Source organism: Salvelinus fontinalis, chromosome 3, assembly GCF_029448725.1.
Source record: "Salvelinus fontinalis isolate EN_2023a chromosome 3, ASM2944872v1, whole genome shotgun sequence".
Lineage (NCBI taxonomy): Eukaryota > Metazoa > Chordata > Actinopteri > Salmoniformes > Salmonidae > Salvelinus > Salvelinus fontinalis.
In genome coordinates this window covers 74,744,567-74,769,084 of record NC_074667.1, presented here as the reverse complement: position 1 = coordinate 74,769,084, position 24,518 = coordinate 74,744,567, and the positions used below count along the sequence as shown (strand labels likewise).

The window sequence follows — 24,518 nt, the reverse complement described above, 5'->3', positions numbered from 1 at the left end:
CTGCCCTCATTCAATGCCATTTTGACTATGCTAGTACTTCCTGGTTTGGGGGCTTATCTAAACTTATGAAGGGGAAGCTCCAGATAGCCCAGAATAAGTTGATCAGGGTAGTATTGAAGGTGAGTCCACGTACTCACATAGGCAGGATCTGCTTTCAGGAACTAAACTGGCTGCCTGTTGAGGCTAGGGTGTCCCAGATTAGACTAGGTTTGTTTTACAGGAGTATTTATGGTCCTGCGCCCAGATATTTAAGTGATTACTTTCCTCGTGCTAGGGATGCAGACAATCACAGCACCAGATCAGGTGTTGCTGATGTGTGCTTATACAGGTTCAGGAGTAATGCTGGGAAAGGTACTTTCTTGTATACTGGAGCCTCAGAATGGAATGAGTTGCCTCTGCCTATAAAAACACCGTCCTCTCTGGGCAGCTTTAAAAATAAAGTAAAAATATGTTGATGTCCTCTGTGCCCATATGAATAACCCTATGATGTAACTGGAATGATGAGATAGATGTTCTTCTTTTATGTTTTTGTTTTATTATTTCACTGCCATACTGTGTTCAATCTTGTATAGTCATCTTATCTCAAGAGGACCACAATGGAAATAAGTCCCAGACTTTATTGTGTGTTATCCTCAATGATTTTATTAATGTGCATGTATGGCTTTTAAGTTTTATGTGAGCTTGTTTTTTTTAAATGGTCGAATTAATAAACTAAACTACACTAAACTAAACTCCGGCTAAGAAATGAGAGAGAGAAGTACCCTCGTGCATTCACTTATTCATTCATGTCACTCTGTAAACCAAACAGAAAGACAAAAGACAGAAAATACCACTGTGCTAGCTTTGTCAATACCTGATGGCTTCATCTAAATCTGGAGCAGTGTACAGTACTCCAATAACAAAGCATCTGTGTGAAAGGTTGCTGACAGCTTCTAAAACAGTGTTCAGCAAAGCGGCACTGCCAGGGAAGTCTGACACATGAAATATCGTTACACCGACAGCAACAAGAGGTTTTCAATCTGACAGAGGAGGTAAGGAAGCTATTTCAAATAGGCCTACCTAACGCACCCAATGGGAGTGTAGACCTAGAAGATCTCTGAAAATACCCTCACCCAAAGATAACAGACACACACATACACGCATGAACACGCACGTACACACACACACACACACACACACACACACACACACACACACACACACACACACACACACACACACACACACACACACACACACACACACACACACACACTGTCTCTGTGTTCCTCCAGTACCCAACTGTTGCTGCCCCTGATACGCCAAAAATCCCACTACACTAGGATCTTGGATCTAGGATCTAGGATCTTGGCAACGTTGGTCATATGCAGCACGCGTTATATTCAGGAGAGACGCTGCATCCTGATGATCTCATCATATTCCTGCTCTATATACAGAGACAGTAGACATCATCAATTATTCAGTCGTACTGTGTAAACAGATAGGAGTGATGACCAACTCTACGCACCTGGAGGCCTCCGCCAGGGTCCCACAGCTCCAACTCATCCCATATCATTTACCATACAGTACAGACACACAGCCAGTCTCAATCAGGAGTGCTGTCATCTTATCAACTATCACAACCATAGCATTGTATGCAAAAGTAATTCATAAAACTTAAGATACACAATGAATTGCATTATTTGGTTTGATTAGAATTGATTTTACAGGCCTTTTCAAATAAGGTCTTCAACGCTGGTCCGACCAATCTGATTCCACGCTTCAAGATTGCTTCAAGATTGCTTCGATCACGTGGATTGGGATATGTTCCGCACTGCGTCAAACAACAACATTGAGTTTATTAGCAAGTGCATCTGCGATGTGGTACGCACAGCAACTATTAAAACATTCCCAAACCAGAAACCGTGGATTGATGGCAGCATTCGCACGAAACTGAAAGCGCGAACCACTGCTTTTAACCAGGACAAGGTGACCGAAAACATGACCGAATACAAACAGTGTAGCTATTCCCTCCGCAAGGCAATCAAACAAGCTAAGCGTCAGTATAGAGACAAAGTAGAGTCGCAATTCAACGGCTCAGACACAAGAGGTATGTGGCAGGGTCTACAGTCAATCACGGATTACAAAAAGAAAACCAGCCCCGTCGCGGACCAGAATGTCTTGCTCCCAGAAAGACTAAACAACTTCTTTGCTCGCTTTGAGGACAATACAGTGCCACTGACACGGCCCGCTACCAAAACCTGTGGACTCTCCTTCAATGCAGCCGACGTGAGTAAAACATTTAAACGTGTTAACCCTCGCAAGGCTGCAGGCCCACACGGCATCCCCAGCCGCGTCCTCAGAGCATGCGCAGACCAGCTGGCTGGTGTGTTTACGGACATATTTAATCAATCCTTATCCCAGTCTGCTGTTCCCACATGCTTCAAGAGGGCCACCATTGTTCCTGTTCCGAAGAAAGCTAAGGTAACTGAGCTAAACGACTACCGCCCTGTAGCACTCACTTCTGTCATCATGAAGTGCTTTGAGAGACTAGTCAAGGACCATATCACCTCCACCCTACCTGACACCCTAGACCCACTCCAATTTGCATACTGCCCCAATAGGTCCACAGACGACGCAATCGCAACCACACTGCACACTGCCCTAACCCATCTGGACAAGAGGAATACCTATGTGAGAATGCTGTTCATTGATTACAGCTCAGCATTTAACACCATAGTACCCTCCAAACTCGTCATCAAGCTCGAGACCCTGGGTGTCGACCCCGCCCTGTGCAACTGGGTACTGGACTTCCTGACGGGCCGCCCCCGGGTGGTGAGGGTAGGTAACAACATCTCCACCCCGCTGATCCTCAACACTGGGGCCCCACAAGGGTGCGTTCTGAGCCCTCTCCTGTATTCCCTGTTCACCCACGACTGCGTGGCCATGCACGCCTCCAACTCAATCATCAAGTTTGCAGATGACACTACAGTGGTAAGCTTGATTACCAACAACGACGAGACGGCCTACAGGGAGGAGGTGAGGGCCCTCGGAGTGTGGTATCAGGAAAATAACCTCATACTCAACGTCAACAAAACAAAGGAGATGATCGTGGACTTCAGGAAACAGCAGAGGGAGCACCCCCTTATCCACATCGACGGGACAGGTGTGGAGAGGGTAGTAAGTTTTAAGTTCCTCGGCGTACACATCACACACAAACTGAATTGGTCCACCCACACAGACAGCGTGGTGAAGAAGGCGCAGCAGCGCCTCTTCAACCTCAGGAGGCTGAAGAAATTTGGCTTGTCACCTAAAACCCTCACAAAATTCTACAGATGCACAATCGAGAGCATCCTGTCGGGCTGTATCACCACCTGGTACGGCAACTGCTCCGCCCACAATCGTAAGGCTCTCCAGAGGGTAGTGAGGTCTGCACAACGCATCACCGGGGGCAAACTACCTGTCCTCCAGGACACCTACACCACCCGATGTCACAGGAAGGCCATAAAGATCATCAAGGACAACAACCACTCGAGCCACTGCCTGTTCACCCCGCTATCATCCAGAAGGCGAGGTCAGTACAGGTGCATCAAAGCAGGGACCGAGAGACTGAAAAACAGCTTCTATCTCAAGGCCACCAGACTGTTAAACAGCCCCCACTAACATTGAGTGGCTTCTGCCAACATACTGACTCAAGTCCAGCCACGTTAATAATGGAAAAATTGATGGAAAAATGTATCACTAGCCGCTTTAAACAATGCCACTTAATATAATGTTTACATACCCTACATTACTCATCTCATATGTATATACTGTACTCTATACCATCTACTGCATCTCGCCATCTTTATGTAATACATGTATAACTAGCCACTTTAAACAATGCCACATTTATATGTTTACATACCCTACATTACTCATCTCATATGTATATACTGGACTCTATACCATCTACTGCATCTTGCCTATGCCGTTCTGTACCATCACTCATTCATATATTTTTATGTACATATTCTTCATCCCTTTACACTTGTGTGTATAAGGTAGTAGTTGTGGAATTGTTAGGTTAGATTACTCGTTGGTTATTACTGCATTGTCGGAACTAGAAGCACAAGCATTTCGCTACACTTGCATTAACATCTGCTAACCATGTGTATGTGACAAATACAATTTGATTTGATACCAAGTCTTTTTCTGAGTGTAGTCTTTAACAGCTTTAGTTCCATTGTTCCACTCACCTTTCTATGCAACGTCTTCCAGTCAGAAGGCTGTAGAGACAGTAGGGACTGTAGAGACATCCAAGAAGACAACAAAACTCCTGTTGCATTTTCCACCCACTTTATAAACCTGGATCAATGTCCAACCACTTCATCTATAACCTCATCTTACATCGGACTCCTCCTTGTGACACAGACAGCCTCTCCCTCTCTCTGTACTTTAATACCAAGCCCAGGCTGCCCTCAGAAACAGATAAGACACTAACTAACCGGACAACACCTTCCCACAACAAAACACAACCATTAAAATGCCATGGCTCACTCGGGCCTCTCCCAACAATGACAGGATACCCTAACCCGTCCCTCCCTGGGAAACTATGCTGATGCTCTGCCCAGCCCACTTCACTCCCCAGCTGAACACAGCTGAAGGGAGCTGCAGTGGCCTAGCTCTCTGGCCACACCATCAATGTCCTATTGATAAAAAAGTTAAAATTATAAGAGCAAAGCATGAGTCACTCTAAAGGTGACCTCACAGTTGACTAACAGCGAAGGAGACAGCTAACAGAGCTGCTCCCTACAGATTCCTCCTCGGCATGGGAGTGCTTGGCCAACTCCCCAAAACAAAAGATTGGCACTGGAAGCAACACAACACAGGAAAGCAACACAGGAAAAAATGAATAATGAGACAGAGAGGGGGGGGGGGATAGAGAGAGAGATAGAGAGAGGGAGAGAGTGAGAAAGAAAGAGAGAGCGAGAGAGAGAAAGAGAGGCCAGCCCGCGGTGTCATGAAATGTCAGAGGGGCTCAATGAGACAATAAGAACATGAGAGAAAAGCCAAAAGCATAACAAAGTGCAGTAAACCCATTCACACTTCCCTATTGTGGTGACATCAAATTTGCATAAATTATGAACATCTATTTGCTTACCAAACGTGTGTATCCAAGGTATCAGAGAACAACACCCTCTACCACCCACACATTCAGGAGGTTTTCTACAGAACAGCGGAAGTTAAATAAATGTAACCTTTTCTGGAGAACAAAAACAATATTTTTAGTCAGATGGATTGGTCACTCAACTTGTTATCCAAGGGCCTAATGACCTGTTTGCAATGATCTTGTTTTAACCTTTTATTTAACTAGGCAAGTCAGTTAAGAACAAAGTCTTATTTACAATGACGGCCTAGGAACAGCAGGTTAACTGCCTTGTTCAGGGGCAGAACGACATATTTTTACCTCGTCAGCTCGGGGATTCGATCTAGAAACCTTTTGGTTACTGGCCAAACGCTCTTTTAAAAAATAAAAAATAAATTCACCTTTATTTAACCAGGTAGGCTAGTTGAGAACAAGTTCTCATTTACAACTGCGACCTGGTCAAGATAAAGCAAAGCAGTGTGACACAGACAACAACAGAGAGTTACACATGGAGTAAACAATAAACAATCCAATAACACAATAAACAAGTCGATGACACAGTAGAAAAAAAGAAAGTCTATATACAGTGTGTGCAAAAGGCATGAGGAGGTAGACAATAAATAGGCCATAGGAGTGAATAATTACAATTTAGCAGACTAACACTGGAGTGATAAATGAGCAGATGATGATGTGCAAGTAGAGATACTGGTGTGCAAAAGAGCAGAAAAGTAAATAAAATAAAAACAGTATGGGGATGAGGTAGGTAGATTGGGTGGGCTATTTACAGATGGACTATGTACAGCTGCAGCGATTGTTTAGCTGCTCAGATAGCTGATGTTTAATGTTGGTGAGGGAAATAAAAGTCTCCAACTTCTCCGGTGCTGTGCTAAAATACAAAAGTACACGAGAGGACGAACAAAACATGTCTGCACCGCCATCTTGGATGGCGTAGCACTAGGCTACCTGCCGCTCCACTTCAGTGGAGGAGCAGCTAGCTATTCAGGTTAGAGAAAAACTAAACAACATTGTTCACATTATCAGCAAATCATAAAGTGGGTGGTTCCATCCCAGAATGCTGATTGGCTGACAGCCGTGGTATATCAGACCATATACCATGGGTATGACAAAACATGTATTTTTACTGCTGTAATTACGTTGGTAACCAGTTTATAATAGCAATAAGGCACCTCGGGGGTTTGCTGTATATGGCCAATATACCACAGCTAAGAGCTGTATCCTAAGGGCTTTGCGTCGTGCCTAAGAACAGCCCTTAGCCGTGGTATTTTGGCCATTTACCACACCCCTCGGGCCTTATTGCTTAATTATAGGAGTCCTCTAAAGAACCTTGATTTTGCTAACAGTCTACATGGTGTCATGTCGCCTATGTTGTACAAGTCTGTGAATATTTCTGACAGTATGTATTGATCTCTATTGTTAGTTTTAGAATAACATATCAACAGTAATGCACCTGGTCACTACAGGCAACTAGAATAGCTACGCACCTGAAGGAGATGGCACACCCTGTTGTTTAACCACCACCACCACACACACACACACACACACACACACACACACACACACACACACACACACACACACACACACACACACACACAGACAGAGACTGAACTTTGCCACATCCTCCTAAAGACAGGTAAGGCCATCAATAATTATCCAGCTGCCAGTGAGGGCACTCCCTTCCTGTCCGTCTGACACATTTGTAGGAAGTCTCAAGGAGAACAGTTGTCATGGAGAGGAAAAGGACAGGGGAGAAAATGATTAGGAGAAAAAGACGGAGGCAAGAGGGAGAGAGGGGAAGGAGAGAAAGAGTGAGGCAGGAAAGTAAGGAAGGTCAGAGAGAGAGGAGGGAAGGAGATATGGGGCCACGAGATAAAAAGAGATAGGGCAGAGGGAGGCAAGAGAGAAGGGGCCAGAAGAGAGAGGGAGGCAGGGGAGAGAGGGGGGGCAGGAGAGAGAGGGGGCCAGGAGAGAAAGGGGGCCAGGAGAGAGATGAAGACAAGAGAGAGGGGGCCAGGAGAGAGAGGGAGGCAGGGGAGAGAGGGAGGCAGGGGAGAGAGGGGGCCAGGAGAGAGAGGGAGGCAGGAAAGAGAGGGAGGCAGGGGAAAGAAGGTGCCAGGAGAGAGGGGGAGACAGGGAAGAGAGGGGGCCTGGAGAGAGAGGGGGCCAGGAGAGAGGGAGGTAGGGGAGAGAGGGGGCCAGGAGAGAGAGGGAGGCAGGGGAGAGAAGGTGCCAGGAGAGAAGGGGCCAGGAGAGAGAGGGGGCCAGGAGAGAGGGGGAGGCAGGGGAGAGAGGGGGCAAGGAGAGAGGGGGAGGCAGGGGAGAGAGGGGGTCAGGAGAGAGGGGGAGGCAGGGAAGAGAGGGGGCCAGGAGAGAGAGGGGGCCAGGAGAGAGAAGGAGGTAGGGGAGAGAAGGGGCCAGGAGAGACAGGGAGGCAGGGGAGAGAGGGGGCCAGGAGAGACAGGGAGGCAGGGGAGAGGGAGGCAAGAGAGAGATTAAGACAAGAGATAGGGGGCCAGGAGAGAGAGGGGGCAGGAGAGAGAGGGGGAGAAAGGAAGGTTAGCGAGAGAGGAAGGAAATAAGGGGCAGGAAGGAAGGAAATATGTAATAAACATTATTTAGGTCAGAATCCTGGTGTGTGTGTGTAGAGACTGAGGAGACTGAGGCTTTTAGTGTCTTTCTTTTGTCTTTATTTTCTATACATGCCTCCCCATCAGCTCGCATGTATCCGTGGCCAAATTCCTGACCATGGTGAGGTGCCTGGAGTAAAATAATTTTCTGTTTATGGCTTCTGTTTCCCTCTGATGACCCCCTGCAGGAACTGTACCCATTGTGGATATAATAATGCCATGGTGGATAAAATAACCCCGTGGTGGATAGAAAAACGCCATGGTGGATATAATAACGCCATGGTGGATATAATAACGCCATGGTGGATCTAATAACGCCATGGTGGATATAATAACGCCATGGTGGATATAATAATGCCATGGTGGATATAATAACGCCATGGTGGATCTAATAACGCCATGGTGGATATAACTCAATGGTGGATATAATAACACAATGGTGGATATAGTAACGCCATGGTGGACATAACTCCATGGTGGACATAAAAATGCCATGGTGGATATAATAAATCCATGGTTGACATAATAACTCCATGGTGGATATAATAACTCCATGGTGGATATAATAACTCCATGGTGGATATAATAACTCCATGGTGGATATAATAACTCCATGGTGGACATAATAACGCCATGGTGGACATAATAACTCCATGGTGGATATAATAACGCCATGGTGGACATAATAACTCCATGGTGGATATAATAACTCCATGGTGGATATAATAACGCCATGGTGGACATAATAACGCCATGGTGGATATAATAACTCCATGGTGGACATAATATCGTCATGGTGGAAATAATATTGTCTTGGTGGAAATAACGCCATGGTGGATATAATAACGCCATGGTGGATATAATAACTCCATGGTGGATATAATAACGCCATGGTTGACATAATAACGCCATAGTGGATATAATAATGCCATGGTGGATATAATAACTCCATGGTTGACATAATAACGCCATAGTGGATATAATAACGCCATGGTGGATATAATAACGCCATGGTTGACATAATAACGCCATAGTGGATATAATAATGCCATAGTGGACATAATAATGCCATGGTGGATATAGTAACGCCATGGTGGACATAATAACGCCATGGTTGACATAATAACGCCATAGTGGATATAATAACGCCATAGTGGACATAATAATGCCATGGTGGACATAATAACGCCATGGTTGACATAATAACGCCATGGTGGATATAATAACGCCATAGTGGATATAATAACTCCATGGTGGATATAATAACGCCATAGTGGACATAATAACGCCATGGTGGATATAATAACTCCATGGTGGACATAATAACGCCATGGTGGATATAATAACTCCATGGTGGATATAATAATGCCATGGTGGATATAATAACTCCATGGTGGATATAATAACTCCATGGTGGATATAATAACGCCATGGTGGATATAATAACTCCATGGTGGACATAATAACGCCATGGTGGACATAAATCCATGGTGGATATAATAACTCCATGGTGGATATAATAACTTCATGGTGGATATAATAACTCCATGGTGGATATAATAACTCCATGGTAGATATAATAACGCCATGGTGGATATAATAACTCCATGGTGGACATAATAACTCCATGGTGGATATAATAACGCCATGGTGGACATAATAACGCCATGGTGGATATAATAACGCCATGGTGGATATAATAACTCCATGGTGGACATAAATCCATGGTGGATATAATAAATCCATGGTGGACATAAATCTATGGTGGATATAATAAATCCATGGTGGATATAATAACTCCATGGTGGACATAAATCCATGGTGGATATAATAAATCCATGGTGGATATAATAAATCCATGGTGGATATAATAACTCCATGGTGGACATAATAAATCCATGGTGGATATAATAACTCCATGGTGGATATAATAACTCCATGGTGGATATAATAACTCCATGGTGGATATAATAACGCCATGGTGGACATAATAACGCCATAGTGGACATAATAACTCCATGGTGGATATAATAACGCCATGGTGGATATAATAACGCCATGGTGGACATAATAACTCCATGGTGGATATAATAACTCCATGGTGGACATAAATCCATGGTGGATATAATAAATCCATGGTGGACATAAATCCATGGTGGACATAAATCCATGGTGGATATAATAAATCCATGGTGGATATAATAACTCCATGGTGGATATAATAACTCCATGGTGGATATAATAACGCCATGGTGGATATAATAAATCCATGGTGGATATAATAACTCCATGGTGGATATAATAACGCCATGGTGGATATAATAACTCCATGGTGGACATAATAACGCCATGGTGGATATAATAACGCCATGGTGGATATAATAACGCCATGGTGGATATAATAAGGCCATGGTGGACATAATAACGCCATGGTGGATATAATAACTCCATGGTGGATATAATAACGCCATGGTGGATATAATAACTCCATGGTGGATATAATAACGCCATGGTGGATATAATAACGCCATGGTGGATATAATAATGCCATGGTGGATATAATAACGCCATGGTGGATATAATAACGCCATGGTGGATATAATAATGCCATGGTGGACATAATAACGCCATGGTGGATATAATAACGCCATGGTGGACATACTAACGCCATGGTGGACATAATAACGCCATGGTGGATATAATAATGCCATGGTGGATATAATAACGCCATAGTGGATATAATAACTCCATGGTGGATATAATAACGCCATAGTGGACATAATAACGCCATAGTGGATATAATAACTCCATGGTGGACATAATAACGCCATGGTGGATATAATAACTCCATGGTGGATATAATAACTCCATGGTGGATATAATAACTCCATGGTGGATATAATAACTCCATGGTGGATATAATAACGCCATGGTGGACATAAAAACGCCATGGTGGATATAATAACGCCATGGTGGATATAATAACGCCATGGTGGATATAATAACGCCATGGTGGATATAATAACGCCATGGTGGATATAATAACACCATGGTGGATATAATAAATCCATGGTGGATATAATAACGCCATGGTGGACATAATAAATCCATGGTGGACATAATAAATCCATGGTGGACATAATAAATCCATGGTGGATATAATAACTACATGGTGGATATAAATCCATGGTGGATATAATAAATCCATGGTGGACATAAATCCATGGTGGACATAAATCCATGGTGGATATAATAAATCCATGGTGGATATAATAACTCCATGGTGGATATAATAACTCCATGGTGGATATAATAACGCCATGGTGGATATAATAAATCCATGGTGGATATAATAACGCCATGGTGGATATAATAACTCCATGGTGGATATAATAACGCCATGGTGGATATAATAACGCCATGGTGGATATAATAATGCCATGGTGGATATAATAACGCCATGGTGGATATAATAACGCCATGGTGGATATAATAATGCCATGGTGGACATAATAACGCCATGGTGGATATAATAACGCCATGGTGGACATACTAACGCCATGGTGGACATAATAACGCCATGGTGGATATAATAATGCCATGGTGGATATAATAACGCCATAGTGGATATAATAACTCCATGGTGGATATAATAACGCCATAGTGGACATAATAACGCCATAGTGGATATAATAACTCCATGGTGGACATAATAACGCCATGGTGGATATAATAACTCCATGGTGGATATAATAACTCCATGGTGGATATAATAACTCCATGGTGGATATAATAACTCCATGGTGGATATAATAACGCCATGGTGGACATAAAAACGCCATGGTGGATATAATAACGCCATGGTGGATATAATAACGCCATGGTGGATATAATAACGCCATGGTGGATATAATAACGCCATGGTGGATATAATAACACCATGGTGGATATAATAAATCCATGGTGGATATAATAACGCCATGGTGGACATAATAAATCCATGGTGGACATAATAAATCCATGGTGGACATAATAAATCCATGGTGGATATAATAACTACATGGTGGATATAAATCCATGGTGGATATAATAAATCCATGGTGGACATAAATCCATGGTGGACATAAATCCATGGTGGATATAATAAATCCATGGTGGATATAATAACTCCATGGTGGATATAATAACTCCATGGTGGATATAATAACGCCATGGTGGATATAATAAATCCATGGTGGATATAATAACTCCATGGTGGATATAATAACGCCATGGTGGATATAATAACGCCATGGTGGACATAATAACGCCATGGTGGATATAATAACGCCATGGTGGATATAATAATGCCATGGTGGATATAATAACTCCATGGTGGATATAATAACTCCATGGTGGATATAATAACGCCATGGTGGATCTAATAACTCCATGGTGGATATAATAACGCCATGGTGGATATAATAACGCCATGGTGGATATAATAATGCCATGGTGGATATAATAACGCCATGGTGGATATAATAATGCCATGGTGGATATAATAACTCCATGGTGGATATAATAACTCCATGGTGGATATAATAACGCCATGGTGGATATAATAAATCCATGGTGGACATAATAAATCCATGGTGGATATAATAACTACATGGTGGATATAAATCCATGGTGGACATAATAATGCCATGGTGGATATAATAACGCCATGGTGGACATAATAACGCCATGGTGGATATAATAACGCCATGGTGGATATAATAATGCCATGGTGGATATAATAACGCCATGGTGGATATAATAATGCCATGGTGGATATAATAACGCCATGGTGGATATAATAAATCCATGGTGGACATAATAAATCCATGGTGGATATAATAACTACATGGTGGATATAAATCCATGGTGGACATAATAATGCCATGGTGGATATAATAATGCCATGGTGGATATAATAATGCCATGGTTGACATAATAACGCCACAGTGGATATTTTTTGTTCTAAACAGTCCTAACAGTCTTAATTGACAGGAAGAACACTTAATTTATTTATATAAAATGAGACATAGGCTACTGACAAAATTTGACTGCACTAATAACATTGTACTCCAAAATAGCTAACATTTAAATGCCAAGCATTTAGCAATATACCCCTTGGTGAAACCAATTATACAGCCTCTGCAAGGTTAGGCTACACATCCAATCAGTAGCCTAGAGCGACCATAGAGGTTTCCCGTCCTCCTAAAAGTCTCCATTCCAGTTAGCTTTTGATCAACAATGTTACCCTAGCCCAGTAGTTTATAACCAGGGCAGGTCATTCACTCAAGCCCAGGGCTCAGCCACCGGAGAGCCACAATAACACTCAGGAACGCTAAAGAGAGCTCTGCAGAGAGGCACCAATCATTTCTGAACTTACAATGCCAAGTAGGCGAAATGAGACACTCAAATACACACTGCAGCTGCTCACTGCTGTGATTAACCACACAACAGAGAGGTTCTCTGATGGTGTTTTCATGAATGAGCTCTCGTGTCCTCGTAGTGAGAGGAAAAACCATTCAAGGATGCAGGTAAGCAAAGACCATCTACAATATCCGAGATGCTAGAGTCAAAGCATAATTAAGACACAGATTAGAGCACATTAACACTGAGAATGGACCTTGTAAAATTGTCAAACCCTCACAGTGACACTAGAGCAGGGATCATCAACTAGATTCAGTCACGGCCAATTTTTGTCTGAGCGCAAAAATTGGGGGCCGAAACGTAATAATAATAATTTGTACATTACAAATTGACCACAACTAAGCCCAAAAAGCATAAAAAATTGTGTCATTGTTACGTTCGTCGATGGAAGGATCGGACCAAGGTGCAGCGTGGTAGGCGTACATTTTAATTTATTAAATGAACACCGAAAAAACAACAAATACAAAACGAAACGTAAAGTCTAGTAGGGATAAACAGCACAGTACCAAAAACAAGATCCCACAAACTACAGGTGGAAAAGGCTGCCTAAGTATGATCCCCAATCAGAGACAATGATAGACAGCTGCCTCTGATTGGGAACCATACCCGGCCAACAAAGAAATAGAAAACATAGATTGCCCACCCTAGTCACACCCTGACCTAACCAAATAGAGAATTAAAAGGATCTCTAAGGTCAGGGCGTGACAGTCATACCTTGATTACATTGAGACGATTACATATGTCCGTGTTTGTATTCGTGGGAATAATTGAGAACAGATTTCCTAAATTAAACACATTTTAGCTGATTTCCTGGTGATTTTAGTTGAAAAAAATATTTTAAAAATAGTAAATTTAAATTAATAGTAAATTTATACTAAAAACTTTGGGGGACAAAAAATATCACTGGTGGGCAGGTTTTGGACCGCGGGCCACCTGTTGCCAACCCCTGGACTATAGGGTATGTCTGCCAGCTAGACGTGCTAACATGGGGTCAGAGGATTAATATGTGCCTTGGAACAATCAAACAAGTTCTGCACCCAACGCTTTGACAACATAAATCCATTTCCTCCCTCCACCGGCCCTTGCTGCCCTCTCCCATAGCTCTACAGGTCTCCACTGAGTAGACACTGTAAATCTGGACTATAGATGAACAGTTAAAACCTGCAGTCAACATCCACATGGGTTTCCATTATGTCTGAATCCCAAAAGGCACCCTATATCCATAGGGCTCAGGTCAAAAGTAGTGCACTATATAGGGAATAGCGTTCCATTTGTCCTAGGTCTCAGACAGTACTGGCGGATGGATAGACAGAGCCAAGTTCTTCTCCTAACAAGCTATTGGGAGCAGTGGTTACATTTATGAGATGCATGTGTGTTCACTGTTGGAAAGGTGATGACACATGACGGAGACTCATAATGGAAGAATTGATTGCCTTAATCCATCAAGCAAAATTAGGAACAAAACAGAGGATTTCCAAAAGTGTTTCCAACCAACCAAGCCATTTAAAGCTCAAGTTGGGACATTTACAGTATCCATTTCTGCCAAGTCATACGCTCAGAGGAATTCACCATCTGCTCGTCTCTCATAGGCTCTACAGGCAAACTGCTCAATTACCACCCAGCATGGTGGTTGGGCTGGGTGCCTGGGCCTGCCTGGTCTGGGCCTGTGGAGAGCCCCTTCCCTGCCACCCTTGCCATCTCTCAACCAGATACTAATGATATGATACGTTCCTCCCCTTCCTTTGTCCCTATCCAATTGTGTTAGATCAGTGAATGACATTTTAAAGGTACAACGTCTGCATCTATATATAGGGAGCACACTCAACCAGTAGAAAACAGGGAGTTTCTGCTTGTAGTATTGAAGGCCTATGTTGAAATGTGAGCCTAATCAGAAATCAGTGAAAACCCTTACCTTCTCAAATGGGCCAATCAGGTTTCCATATATCCATGCAGGTTTGGATTGTGTTCCTTAAAATCCCCACCCCTAAAGAAGCACACCTAAGGAGACAAGAGAGAGACAGTTATTACATCAGGAGTAGGATTATGGATTTCATAATAAAACAAAATGACAGACCGACACACACAACTGACGTCTCCATCTCAGAGATTCATATATCTCCTGTAATCCCTCTCTTCCTCAATACCAAGATGGATCTTAACAAATATAAATCTGATCTCCTCTCTTCTAATGTCTCTCTCCATCTTTATCTGTCTGTCCTTCAGACCGTCGATAAGAGCAGAGAAGACAGCCAGGAGGGATCAATGCCCTCTCCAAGAGAAAGAGACAAGGTTTTGGCTGTGCTGTCAGATGAGACTGACCTATGTTTACTGGACATTTTGCAAAGGTCGTTCTGTATAGAAGGAGAACTGAACAAAGAATGAGAATGACTCAAACGAAATCATCAAAGCACATGATGTGCTTTACTTGGAACAACATAAATAACATTTTCGAAGTACTCATTTTAGGTGCCTCATAAAAAACACGTGGCCTTTTATGAAGGAAGCAAGTCCCCAGTCACTTTCTACGATACAGGCAGTGGACTGGACAGTGATGTAACGTCGGCATAACACAGTCAATGGGAAATACTGAACCTGGCCTTTACGGACACCGGAGGCAGCCTCTCTCTCTGTCCACTCCAGTCGTCCCATGTGAGGATCCTATCACTATCTCCAAATACCTAACAGCTCGATCCTAAACTTTGCACTCAGCCTGCACCACCATCTAGATCACCATCTAGATGATGCACTTCACTGAAAGAAGGTGTTAGGAGAAACCTTTCATTTAAAGGTGCAGTAGGTTGAGGGGTAAAATCCCCTTGTGTTTCAGTACTCAGAGAGGAGATGGTGTGGGAAGTTGGGGAATGGTAGCATAATGCAGTATGTTGCAAAAAGATAAGGAAGTAAGACATGACAGCTGGATTAGAACCATTTCCCTGTTTGACCGCTAGGTTTTATGGGTATTATGACACCTCCACTGTGGGACTCTATATGAGGCCTAAAAAGGCAATGGATATCCCAGAAAATGTTCTTATTTATAGCCTATTATTAAGCTGTATTTGGTTCATAACGTAGTAATAGATGAAATGCACACACATATGTAGCATATTATGCACTCTGCCACCCAAATATACTGAATATGGATTTGACAACAACTAGGCCTAGTAAAAATCTGGAAAATCTGCATACATTGCTGAACCTTACTATTCCAAATAACGCATATTCAGGCTACACAAGCTGGGAATGGGTAAAACTAGTGATTTGGCTAAATGAAATGCAGTGTCATTTAGTGTAGGATTAAGATTGTGGAGAGCAGATGTGACAAGGAGGCTTGTAGGTACAAATGACTGAGGCAAACAGTGAATGGATGTATCCATGGGGAATAGCCTGCAGTCCTACAGTGGCAGATTCACATTCATTTGGAGAAGAATAACAACTTATGATCTGGGAGAATTAATTACATTAGAAATGGTGCCACATCTGTCATTCCTCCTTCAGCGGAGTCAGCTGAATTGGGGTGTATAAATTAGACGTGTGTCCTGGGCCCCATTCATATTCATCACATTAATTAATCCAATTACACACTAACACAGACAGGGGCACACATACACGCACAGACACATACGCGACGCGAACACATAGACACATGCACACCCACAGACACACATGAAAACACACTAAAGCATGCATGCATGTAGGCAAATACACACACACATACACACAGTACTCTGTATGACCCTGCTCTTCTAGTTTCATTGTGCCCTTCACTTCAGAGTAAAACCCTTATGTGGACCCATTGCGGCAGGCATCATAACAGACTTTGATAAAAACATAGATAAATCTGTTGGTTTATTCATCTCAAACAGCAGATGGCTTTCATGCAGCTCATTTATGCTCAGAACGCAAACACAGAGCATGGCGAGAGAATGAGAATGTCTGAGAGGAATGACTGTTTTTCTGCTGACCAAACAACATGTGGACACTTGAACATAGCCAACTCTTAAACAGTGCTGAAGACACACTTCTTGATCTGGAGGAAAAAGTTGGCAAAGAGTATCGCCAAGGCCAACCTATGTGGAGATCCAAAGAAATGTTCCAGGTGTTGGTTCGGCTGAAACTAAATGGACCTGCACATTGCTAGGCCTATACTCCCTACTGCTTTTCTTCAATGAACGATTTCGGCTTGAAATGGGGCTTCGCCAGGACAGACAGCAATGAAATTAACCTGCATGTTATTGTGCTCACTTCCTTCTATGGCCAGGTGTGGACCAGCAATGAGTTCTGAGGTTCAGTTAGGCCAATGTCATTCAGCATGGTGATAGTGGTGGTGAGCTGAGAGTTCAGGACCCTGGACAGTGCCCTGTTGAACAGCTCTCTCTCTCTCTCTGCAGATGGAGGTCAGACAACCTCACTGAGAAACTCCAGAGTTAACACCACCAGCTGGTCCCAGCCAATAAATCACACAGAATTGTTTCTTTGGGGCAATTCCCCCAAATTAAATGTGTCCATGAACACAAACACTCAACTGTCTGAGAGACTGCAACAAACATATGCAATATATTTAATGTTATTATGAGGTAGCAGCTACCCTTTAGCTTTTGTAACCAGATACCATGTCTCACTGTACTGGTTACAGCATCCTCTCAGCTGACCCTCCATCACAGAACCTGAGCAGACCTGACTCACATTAGGACATTCTGCGTTCACACATGCAGCCCAATTCTGATATTTTGCACAATTATTGGTAAAATAGCTGATCTGATTGGTCAAAAGACCAATTAGTGGAAAAAGATCAGAACTGGGCTGCCTGTGTAAATACAGTCCAGAACCATCAGGAGTCAGGACCTGTAGAGAGGTCTTTATCTGAACCACTGCTAGGGTCCACTAGCTTAGTTGGTTCAACCAATTCTGCTCCTATTGGTGATTATCCCATATCTCTCAAGCTTACTCAAGGAAAGACATGCTCCACTAATACATTTAAAAGCCTGGATGGTGGATGGCATTGATATGAATACTGTACTAGATGTATAGATCATTTATCTGAGAGGTTGTTTAGGGTATGATGTGGGAAAATGCCCGCTTAAGGAACATTTCTATTTTCTGAGAACAAAAAAGTTTGGTAAAAATATTAAATATCTGCATACTGGCTATCATTAGGCAAACACATTTTGAAGAGAAATAAGTGGGCAGAATTAATCATTTTTTTGTTATTTAATAAAAACCGAAAATTTAGAAAGGAGGTGTTTTGCCCCACTATCGGGACAAAATTATCCCTGAAGATTAGTGTGTTAAAATCAATTTTATTTGTTTAATTTTTTCCTTTTTTTGTAATTGACTCTTAAAAGCTAAAGTCTAGGTATCTTATTGTAATTAAATAGATCAAATATCAAAGCCCAATGATGTAAGGTCCCTCTTAATTTTCACTCTTCCTGTCGAAATCATCCTAAAGTATCTCAAAATGGATTTCAATGAAGTTCAATGAAGTTACTTATAGATGATTTGTTCACTGAAGTTAGTTGTAGATACTGTAGATGATTTGGACATGATTTGAAAATACTAATATGGGTACTATTGACTGGTATTAGATTGTCCTGGGGGCATTTTGCCCCAAACATACTAACTTTAAATATTATTATTTTATAAAAACTGATGGCAATCTCTCTAGCCAAGTGGATTATTTTTCTTTAGGCTCCCTCACTGGTATATATATATAAAAGTTTATAGATCTGACTATATTTGATTAAATATAGGCTTAAATCTTTTTCTAAATTACAAAATATTAGAGCATTGTACCTGAACGTTGTTTTGTTGGAGTGACTTAAACAGTTGAGATGAGACTGCTTACATTTTTAGTTGCGCAAGAGTAGTGGTAGCCAGGGAAAGTGTCGATTGTTTCTGTCGTTGCGTGAAATAAAGTGGTTTCTGTGAGAATTACAGGCAGGGGATGTTCAACCCCAAACCATCCTATTATCCTCATTCAAAATGAATGAAAACAAATTAATCATAGAAATAGTTATTATGTGAAGCATGCTATAGGTGCGGTATAATGGTGTTATTTGACAGTCAAAAGGCTATAACAGCTATATATTGTACAATTTAGGCTACTAAAGAATAAAGCAACAAAAAAACTGCAGGGTGGAAAAGTCTCACTGCCGCGGGTAGCAGCAGTATGAAAGGGGTTGCGTAGCCTACCAGTCAAACGATACTGTTCTAGTCTATTCTTCTTGCTCTTTCTAGTTTCTACTCAACCAAACTACAAATTGCGAATGCGCATATAAATGCATGACATACCAGAGAACGCAATGCGATGTGTCCGACTCCCCTGTTGGCCTAAATATACAAATGTTTCCGTTATAATAGCTAGAATGGTCGATAGACCCTGCTCAGTCAACTGGCAGCCTTGTGTGTTGCACTTAAAGTGCGGGGGGCAAAGAGGCGACAGATGGGGGATGGTCCCAGGGCCGGCTCTAGCCTTTTGGGGGCCCTAAGCAAGATTTGGTTTGCCCCCCCTGAATTCTACACATTTTTCCATGACTTATGCCATGTTAATTATATCTGAGTGAGAGTGACTAACAAAATCAATGGGGGCCCCCTGGAGGTCAGGGCCCCTGCCCGGTTAGTTTTCGGACATGATTACTACAAGTTTAGAAAGCTGGCTAGCCTAATTTACCAATCTGAAAATTGTTAGCTGACATGGCTAATTGAGTGACCGTCATTGACTGACATAACAGAAAAATAGCTGATACACAATGAAGTTTCGAACATACACCTTGTTGACACCCCAACTTTTTAATTAAAACCCTAGCGGACTCGGGCCCTAAGCGACTGCTTATGCCTGGAGCCGGCTCTGGATGCTCTCCCCCCTATCTGAGATATCTACTGCAGCCCTCATCCTCCACATACAACACGAGTTCTGCCAGTCACATTCTGTTATTAAAGGTCCCTAAAGTACACACATCCCTTGGTCGCTCCTCTTTTCAGTTCGCTGCAGCTAGCAACTGGAACGAGCTGCAACAACAAACACTCAAACTGGACAGTTTTATCTCAATATCTTCATTCAAAGACTCAACTATGGACACTCTTACTGACAGTTGTGGCTGCTTTGCGTGATGTATTGTTGTCTCTACCTTCATGCCCTTTGTGCTGTTGCCTGTGCCCAATAATGTTTTTACTCTGTTTTGTGTTGCTACCATGTTGTACTGCTGCCATGTTGAGTTGCTACCATGTTGTTGTCATGTTGTGTTTCTACCATGCTGTGTTGTCATGTGTTGCTGCCTTGCTATGTTGTTGTCTTAGGTCTCTCTTTATGTAGTGTTGTGTTGTCTCTCTTGTCGTGATGTGTGTTTTGTCCTATATTTGTATTTAATTTATTTTACATTTTTAATCCCACCCCCGTACCCACAGGAGGCCCTTTGACTTTGGGTAGGCCGTCATTGTAAATAATAATTTGTTCTTAACTGACTTGCCTAGTTAAATAAAGGTTAAATGAAGAAAAAAATGAAAAAAGCTTGCAAGGATGATTGGAACAGGTTCAGATTGAAGTGGTGTAAACTCAATGTGGTGCAGAGATGTGTTCATTAATTAGACTATGTTATCAACAAAAGTACATGGCTATTTTACCCATATGGTAATAATAGTAAATAGCAAAAATTACAATGATAATAATTTAACCATACTGGTAATTCAATTTATCTTACTACAGTTTTCCCGCCAGCTCAGTAGATGGCGTTAAAGCTGCTAGGTCCAACGCCTGCGCATAAACGCTCTTGAACAAGTTCTGTCTTTCCTTCCGTCTCCGGTCCCCTAGCAAGTTGTAAGGTAAGTAAATTCCAGGAAAAAATATCGTAATAAATCTCCAACATCTTACATTGTATGAAGCTGTTACGCTCAGTTTACATAGATGTGTATCTCGTTGTTATAAACATCCACACATTTCCCAAAAAAGAATTGTATTACTCTAGAGGTAGGCTGATATACACAAGGTATTCTCGGTAACTACCCTGGCATGACTGCATTTTGGTCAACGCTAGATAGCTTTTTTTTTTTTTTTTTTCAAACTAGGCAAGTCAGTTAAGAACACATTCTGATCTACAATGACGGCCTACCGGGCTAACTGCCTTGTTCAGGACGACAGATTCTTACATTTTCGGCTCGGGGATTCGATCCAGCAACCTTTCTGTTACTGGCCCGACGCTCTACCATTAGGCTAACTTATTTGACGCCCCCAAGTTAGCTACCACTTTGCCGGATGCAACAGATACACGTTTAAGTGTGGCGTTATCGTTATACTCTATATAAGCCTTGTAAAAAATAATATATATATATTAAAGTTCTCTGTTACCCACCGCATCTGGGAAATGAGCCCATACCATAGTTGTCCGACGAAGCTGGTTAGCTATCGACTGGGGTAGATGGCATAGGGCTCCCAATCGTGGTCAAACCGTGACCACCTTGTAAGCGAATGTAAGCCAGCCAGTAATTGTGGGTAGATGGACATCCCTGTTATATTGCTTGCACGCGAACGCTTGTCTCATTGTCGTTTGTGTGAACAGATGCTGATGCCCAAGAAGAACCGTATTGCGATCTATGAGCTCCTCTTCAAAGAGGGCGTCATGGTGGCAAAGAAAGATGTGCATCTGCCTAAGCACCCCGAGCTTGCCGACAAGAACGTGCCCAATCTTCATGTGATGAAAGCAATGCTGGTAAGATAAACTATTGCTTCTACTTTGAGTTATCATCGTTTTATCCTTTGAGAATGGGGTGCAGTTCTTGTGTCAAGTAGCATGATGTCCACAGGTATAAACTGTGTGTCTGGTTGCACTATTAGGCAACATTCCAAGTGTGTTTGGTAACCAGTTATGTTGTATCTAAAGTCAGATTTGTTGATATGAAGACCTGAAGGTGAATTTTGTGAGGGGACTACAAGGGTGACTGAAGAGATGATGCATATCCGATGTGGATTTGCAGACTTGTACTCAGTTGGTCTATAAAGAAGTTTCCTAGCATGCCTTGTCTGAGATTTTTTGACTTTATTGTATCTCTGGTTAGAAAATGCATGTTTTGCATGTTTGTCTTTCAGTCCTTGAAGTCACTTGGGTATGTTAAGGAGCAATTTGCCTGGCGCCATTTTTACTGGTACCTCACCAATGAAGGTATCCAGTACCTGAGAGACTTCCTGCACCTTCCACCTGAGATTGTTCCTGCCACTCTGCGCCGCCAGATGCGTCCTGAGACCGCAAGGCCCAGGCCCAAGGGTACGTCCATTTATAGGCCTACCATGTTCACACTGCTGAGCTGTGTACTACACACCCACTGTATTTGCAGGAACTGTGCTGAAAGGAAAGTTTCCCAGCCAGCACAGTAATGTGAATCTGGTGTTACTGTTCCTAGTAAGGCCCTACTTCAATAAACTGGGCTGGAGCATTCCAATCCTGGGGGTTTACAGTGTGCTGGCTTTAGTACCAGCTCAGTACTAACAACTGATTCAACTAATCGTGGTATTTTTTAATTTGGGCCGATTTAGTTCAATCGTGGGTTAGAGCTGGGCTTGAACGGGTCTGCATACACTGGTCCTCAAGGACCGGGCAGTGAGGACTATTGAATTTAGTGCTTTAAAGCCCTAGGTGCTGATTGGACTTCAACGTGAGGATCCTTCCTGTGTTTTTGAGCGTCTTTAACCTCCCACTCAGCTGAGCGTTGTCATTTATTTTCCAGGTATGGAGGGAGAGCGGGGAGAGAGACCCGCCCGCTTCAACCGTGATGGGGGTGACCGAGACAATTACAGGAGATCTGCTGCACCACGTATGTATAGTGTTACAGGATCCTGCTCAGCCTAAAAAGTAGCTTTCAGCCAACTGGCCATTTCATCTGCTGACTAGTGTGCTTTGTAGATTAAAATACACTGATGGTAACCCTGCCTTGGTTTCCAGTAGTTGATCACATTTGTGATCAGTAATGACTTGTCTCAGCCTTTGTGTAACTAGTGTGAAGGTTGATGTTGAATGGGTGAACATTTTTAGCTTACAACCTATCAGAAATGACCTGGTCATTCACATTTACTGATCACGAAAAGCATGCAGTTACTTGCTGTGTAACTCTGATGATAGAGCTAAATGTGCACAATTGTTTTGCATGGAATAATCAAATGTTTAGTCCTGACTATCTTCAATAGGTGATATTAAAAATCAAAAAGTTACAATTTATTTAACAATCCCTTAAACCGCATGTAGTTAATAGTTTGTGTATATGGGGTCTCCTTTCCCCCCAGCAGCCAAATCAAACTTGTGACGTTTTATTGAAAATTACCCGTTACATAAAACATTATTGGGCGAAAGAATGTTTAGCTTACACGCTGTTTTTTTCTTTACAGCTGGTGGAGACAAGAAAGCAGAGGCAGGTGCTGGTTCAGCTACAGAGTTCCAATTCGTAAGTACTGTATTGCCTTATGGTATTGTAGTCCGAAGCAAGGGCGTATTCATTACGCCGATTCTGTTCCAAAACGTTTTCTAAATGGAAGCAAACAAAACGGGGCCTACCCGATTTTGTCTAATAGAAACTCGTTTTAACTGTTTGGACTAATGATTGCACCCCAGGTGTTCTCAAATCTGTTCCTGTGGAGCCACTCAGTATGCTGGTTGCACTGACAAGTCTAAATAACAAATGATCAAAAACGATTTAAGTTTATTGGATAGCCGACCGTTGAAAGGTTGTATACATCTGTTACTAGAATAGGAAATGTTCTTTTGTTGGCATTTTAAATTGAGACTCAACTATATGACATTACCATGAGCAATTGTAATTGATCAGCTGGTTTGAAAAACTGCATACCTTGTGTAGCCAGAAGCACTGGTCTAACGCATTGAGGAAAGTTATTCGGGACATGAAGGAAACGTAACCGTATGATTGTTTTCCTGACCAACTGTTGTCCTGTGATGTGGAAGCTTACCCTTCTCTCTTGTTTTCAGAGGGGTGGATTTGGACGTGGCAGAGGACAGCAGCCTCCCCAGGAGTAAATTTCTATCCATTTCTTTGCAATAAACACACAAAATGCAGCTCTGTCCTTTTTCTTTGTCAGTGCTTTAGATACTGGCCATTCTGGATTCATGTAGTATTTTTCCACAATATACATTTACACTGTGTGGAATGAGGAGTGTTAATTCACACACTACAGTAATTATACTAACTAAAGCTTGGCAAAGGTTATTCTAAGTGCAGTCTTTCAGTCAGGTGTTAATCAACAAGTATTAAAAGCAGAATAAGCAGCTAGACATGTGATGGTTCATAAAAGCCAATTGAATCCAGAT

General features: G+C 42.3%; 2 protein-coding genes across 4 annotated transcripts in view; one reads left to right on the top strand and one right to left on the bottom strand.

Annotated features, from left to right (window-relative positions):
- The window catches only part of LOC129851449 (protein kinase C and casein kinase substrate in neurons protein 1-like), a 43,294-nt gene extending 23,666 nt beyond the window's left edge, over positions 1-19,628 (bottom strand). For 2 of the 3 annotated variants that reach the window (XM_055917996.1, XM_055918000.1), the window contains exons 1-2: positions 19,507-19,628; positions 15,131-15,216 (exon numbers count right to left, since the gene is read on the bottom strand). The gene's annotated coding sequence lies outside the window, so the exon portion shown is untranslated. Of the gene's footprint in view, positions 1-4,217; positions 4,518-15,130; positions 15,217-19,506 lie in introns of those variants that run through there. The other variant, XM_055917998.1, reaches the window with a different exon arrangement.
- A 1,316-nt stretch (positions 19,629-20,944) lies between these two features.
- On the top strand, positions 20,945-24,515 carry LOC129851448 (40S ribosomal protein S10-like). The gene is made up of 6 exons (XM_055917995.1): positions 20,945-21,033; positions 21,768-21,917; positions 22,295-22,469; positions 22,930-23,016; positions 23,585-23,640; positions 24,180-24,515. The coding sequence occupies exons 2-6, from the start codon at positions 21,768-21,770 to the stop codon at positions 24,225-24,227; spliced, it is 516 nt and encodes a 171-aa protein (XP_055773970.1). The 5' UTR covers positions 20,945-21,033; the 3' UTR covers positions 24,228-24,515.
- Positions 24,516-24,518: the final 3 nt, after the last annotated feature.

What these genes read in the sequence shown, in the direction of transcription:
- LOC129851448 (XM_055917995.1), top strand. Translation starts at nt 21,768, where the DNA reads ATGCTGATGCCCAAGAAGAACCGTATTGCGATCTATGAGCTCCTCTTC. An exon ending in ATGTGATGAAAGCAATGCTG is followed by an intron (nt 21,918 to 22,294) that starts GTAAGATAAACT and finishes TTTGTCTTTCAG; the next exon opens with TCCTTGAAGTCACTTGGGTA. An exon ending in CAGCTACAGAGTTCCAATTC is followed by an intron (nt 23,641 to 24,179) that starts GTAAGTACTGTA and finishes TCTTGTTTTCAG; the next exon opens with AGGGGTGGATTTGGACGTGG.